The sequence below is a fragment of the Oratosquilla oratoria genome, chromosome 30, assembly GCF_046742065.1.
Source record: "Oratosquilla oratoria isolate Oo_2021 chromosome 30, ASM4674206v1, whole genome shotgun sequence".
Classification (NCBI taxonomy): domain Eukaryota; kingdom Metazoa; phylum Arthropoda; class Malacostraca; order Stomatopoda; family Squillidae; genus Oratosquilla; species Oratosquilla oratoria.
Genome location: NC_134806.1, coordinates 43,980,999 through 43,984,001, shown reverse-complemented (window position 1 = coordinate 43,984,001; position 3,003 = coordinate 43,980,999). Strand labels below are relative to the sequence as shown.

The window sequence follows — 3,003 nt, the reverse complement described above, 5'->3', positions numbered from 1 at the left end:
GAGGAGGGACCTCAAAAATCCATCAAGTAAACGAATAAGTAAATACGATTTTATCTTACCAAATTAGCGCAGATTTCCATTACACGAAATACATTTTCTGTTAATCATGCATATACAAGAGAGAACGAAATGAGTTTCTTTGCAAGGATTGACTATAAATGTTTTTGAGTTATTGGTTTTATTCCAGTGTCATGTTTTCTTGGATATACTTTACTTGGATTTACTTGGATATGCCTAGAGGACCCCTTCATAGTCACGGTGATCCGCCACTATTACCATTCCTGGTGTCCAATTTCTTAAAGGTCACCTGGTCTGGTATGGTGTTTGTCGACCGGCATCCAGTAGTGTAGCCTGGTACAGGTGGTTCGTCTGGTGCTGGTGATAGGAATTTATCCAGTCCAGCCTTCAGTCTGTCCACTGTACAGCCGGCGATACCTCTTATATCCCTCGGGAGAGCATTAAAGATCTTTGGACCCTCATGGCTCAGGCTATTCACTAGCAGGGTCTTGATCCTTTCCGGAGATCTGGTTGGTATTGTTTTTTTTCTTGTTATTTTCCTCCCAGCTCGTTCAGTGCTGTAAGGCTGCAGTGAATGGGGTGCTGGGTTAGGTACCTTTCCTTCAATTATTTTCCATACATAGATTGCACGTTACCGTTCTCTTCTTCTTTGTTGAGAGTAGAGCCCCAACTTTTTGAGACGTCCCCAGTAGCTTAAATCCCTCATTGCCCTGATTTGCCTGGTATAAGAGCGTTGGGCAGCTTCTAATTGCTGAATTTCACCTCTTTTGTGGGGGGACCACAGCTGGCTACATGCAGTAGTCTAAGAGTGGCTGTATCATGGTGTTCCAAAGGGTCAACATTATTTTGGGTTCTGTGGTATAGAAGGTTGTGAGTACCCAGCCTGCCATCCCTCTGGCTCTTCTCACAGTTTCGTCTATGTGGTACTGAAAGGTGCAGTCTTGTCCCAGATGTGCCCCCAGGCATTTAGCGGTCTGCCGTGCGCTAATTTCATGGCCCCCTTCTTTGAGTAGGTTTGTTTCAGTTTTTATTTCTTGATGTTGGCCATGCCGCAGTATTTCAAACTTTTCTTCGTTGAAAACCATGTTATTTCTTGAGCCCCAGGTATATACAGTATCTAGATCTCTCTGGAGGTTAGGTACATCTTCAATACTGGTGATTGGTAGGCTCAAACTGGTGTCGTCGGCAAATGAGGAGAGGCTAGAGCCATTTAATCCCTCATTTATGTCTTCCATGTAGATCAGGAATAGGAGTGGGCCCAATACAGAGCCTTGGGGTACATCACTAATTACCTATGCTTTTTGTGATTGGGACCCTCCTACCGAGACTGTCTGTAGGCGCCCTGTGAGAAATGCATAGATTCACACGCCCAGTGTCCCTGTGATGCCGAGGTCCATGGTCCACTTGATCAAAGGCCTTTCCAAAATCAAGGAACATTACATCTACGTTCTTCTCCTCAGCTAGGTTGTGTAGGACCCAATCATGATGAGCTAGGAGCTTTGATAAGCAGGATCTTCCTTTTCTGAAGCCGTGCTGGTTGTTATTGAATAGTTGGTTGTCCTCCATGTACTTCACTATATTGTTGCGAACACTCGTTTTCAAAGATCTTGATCAGGTGTGATGTTAGAGCAACTGGTCTATCATTTTTAGGGATGCATCTGTCACCGCCCTTGTATATTGGGGACACAGTGCCAGTTTTGAGGAGCTCCGGGGTTATTCCTGTGTCTAGGGACTTTTTCCATAGTCCAAGCAGCGGTTTTGCCAGGGTGTTTCTACAGTTTAGGAGTAGCATGGTTGGTACTCCATCTGCTCCAGCAGCTGTATTTGGTCTCAGTTCTTTTATTGCTGACTGTATGTCTTCAGCTGTGATGTCCAAGTCGGTGATTTGCAGCTGTTTAGGATTCTCCGCAAAAAATTCTCCTGGGTTTTGTACAATTTCATGCTGACATGGGCAGCTAAGGACACTGTTGTATTGTTGCAATAACAGGTCGGAGGTTGCTGCAGGGTCTTTTTCTATCGTCCCTGTGGCATTTTTTAGTGGGCCAATTTGTGTCTTTGCTTTGGAGTACCTTTTGCAGTAGCTGAAAAAGTATTTGGGGTTATACTTAATCATATTTACTGCCTGGTTTCCCCTCGTACTCTTTGGTCCGTGTGTGATTGCAAAATGTTTTCTTCAATTTTTCTTAGTTTTTTTTTCTGAATTGCTGTTTTGCTTCTGACATTATGTGTTTTAGAGAGTTGTTTGTTGAGTTTCATTCTCTTTCTCATTAATATTCGCCTATTTCTTTCTTTTTTCCATTAGTTTTAGGTCAGGAGCTATCAAACAACGTAAATTTCCTGTGATTTAAGTATTTCTTGACCTTTACTGAATTGTTTTGTATTGTGTAGACTCCAGGCAAAATATGAATCATCATGAATGAAAACAAGGTATCTACAAAGATGTTTGCCAGTCTCAAAGCTGCAATTCTTACATATATAATCGGTTAGCTCTTATCATTCTGAGTATTTTCAACCACATATACGGTATAAGTACCACATATTAATGGTAACGTCGGTAGAGATTAACGAAAAAGTAAGACGGCAAACATTTTATACCTAAGGTTAGGTTGGGTCTCATTTTTTAGGACACTGGAAAACATCTTTATATCTAATGTTGCAATATAATTGCTATTTAACATATCCAGTAGAAAATAATGTAGAAAAAGTCACAATACACAAACTACATAATCACACGGTCCGTTCGGGTGAGACAGATGATGCAAGAATTGATGGAGAGACCATCACGTCCATGCTTTTATTATGGGTTTCAATTTTAAACTGTTGATGAAACGCGCACTTTGTAAAAATCTCCTCCCCCTCAATACCTCTTCCTTCCCCCATCCTCCCTCCATCGAGTCCATCCCCTCGGCTCCTTCTTCCTCTTTCCCTCTGTTCCTCCTCCTCCTCCTCCTCCTCCTCCTCCTCCTCCTCCTTCCCGTTTTGTGC

At 42.6% G+C, this 3,003-nt stretch overlaps 2 protein-coding genes across 2 annotated transcripts; both read right to left on the bottom strand.

The window, feature by feature from the left end:
• Positions 1-806: 806 nt before the first annotated feature.
• LOC143041303 (uncharacterized) lies at positions 807-1,253 on the bottom strand. Its single transcript, XM_076213127.1, has one exon. The coding sequence runs from the start codon at positions 1,251-1,253 to the stop codon at positions 807-809; it is 447 nt and encodes a 148-aa protein (XP_076069242.1).
• A 305-nt stretch (positions 1,254-1,558) lies between these two features.
• LOC143041301 (uncharacterized) lies at positions 1,559-2,131 on the bottom strand. Its single transcript, XM_076213126.1, has one exon. It carries the CDS (start codon positions 2,129-2,131, stop codon positions 1,559-1,561), a length of 573 nt encoding a protein of 190 aa, XP_076069241.1.
• Between the last annotated feature and the right edge of the window lie 872 nt (positions 2,132-3,003).

Coding starts and splice junctions, on each gene's coding strand:
- LOC143041301 (XM_076213126.1), bottom strand. CDS start 2,131: ATGATTAAGTATAACCCCAAATACTTTTTCAGCTACTGCAAAAGGTAC.
- LOC143041303 (XM_076213127.1), bottom strand. CDS start 1,253: ATGGAAGACATAAATGAGGGATTAAATGGCTCTAGCCTCTCCTCATTT.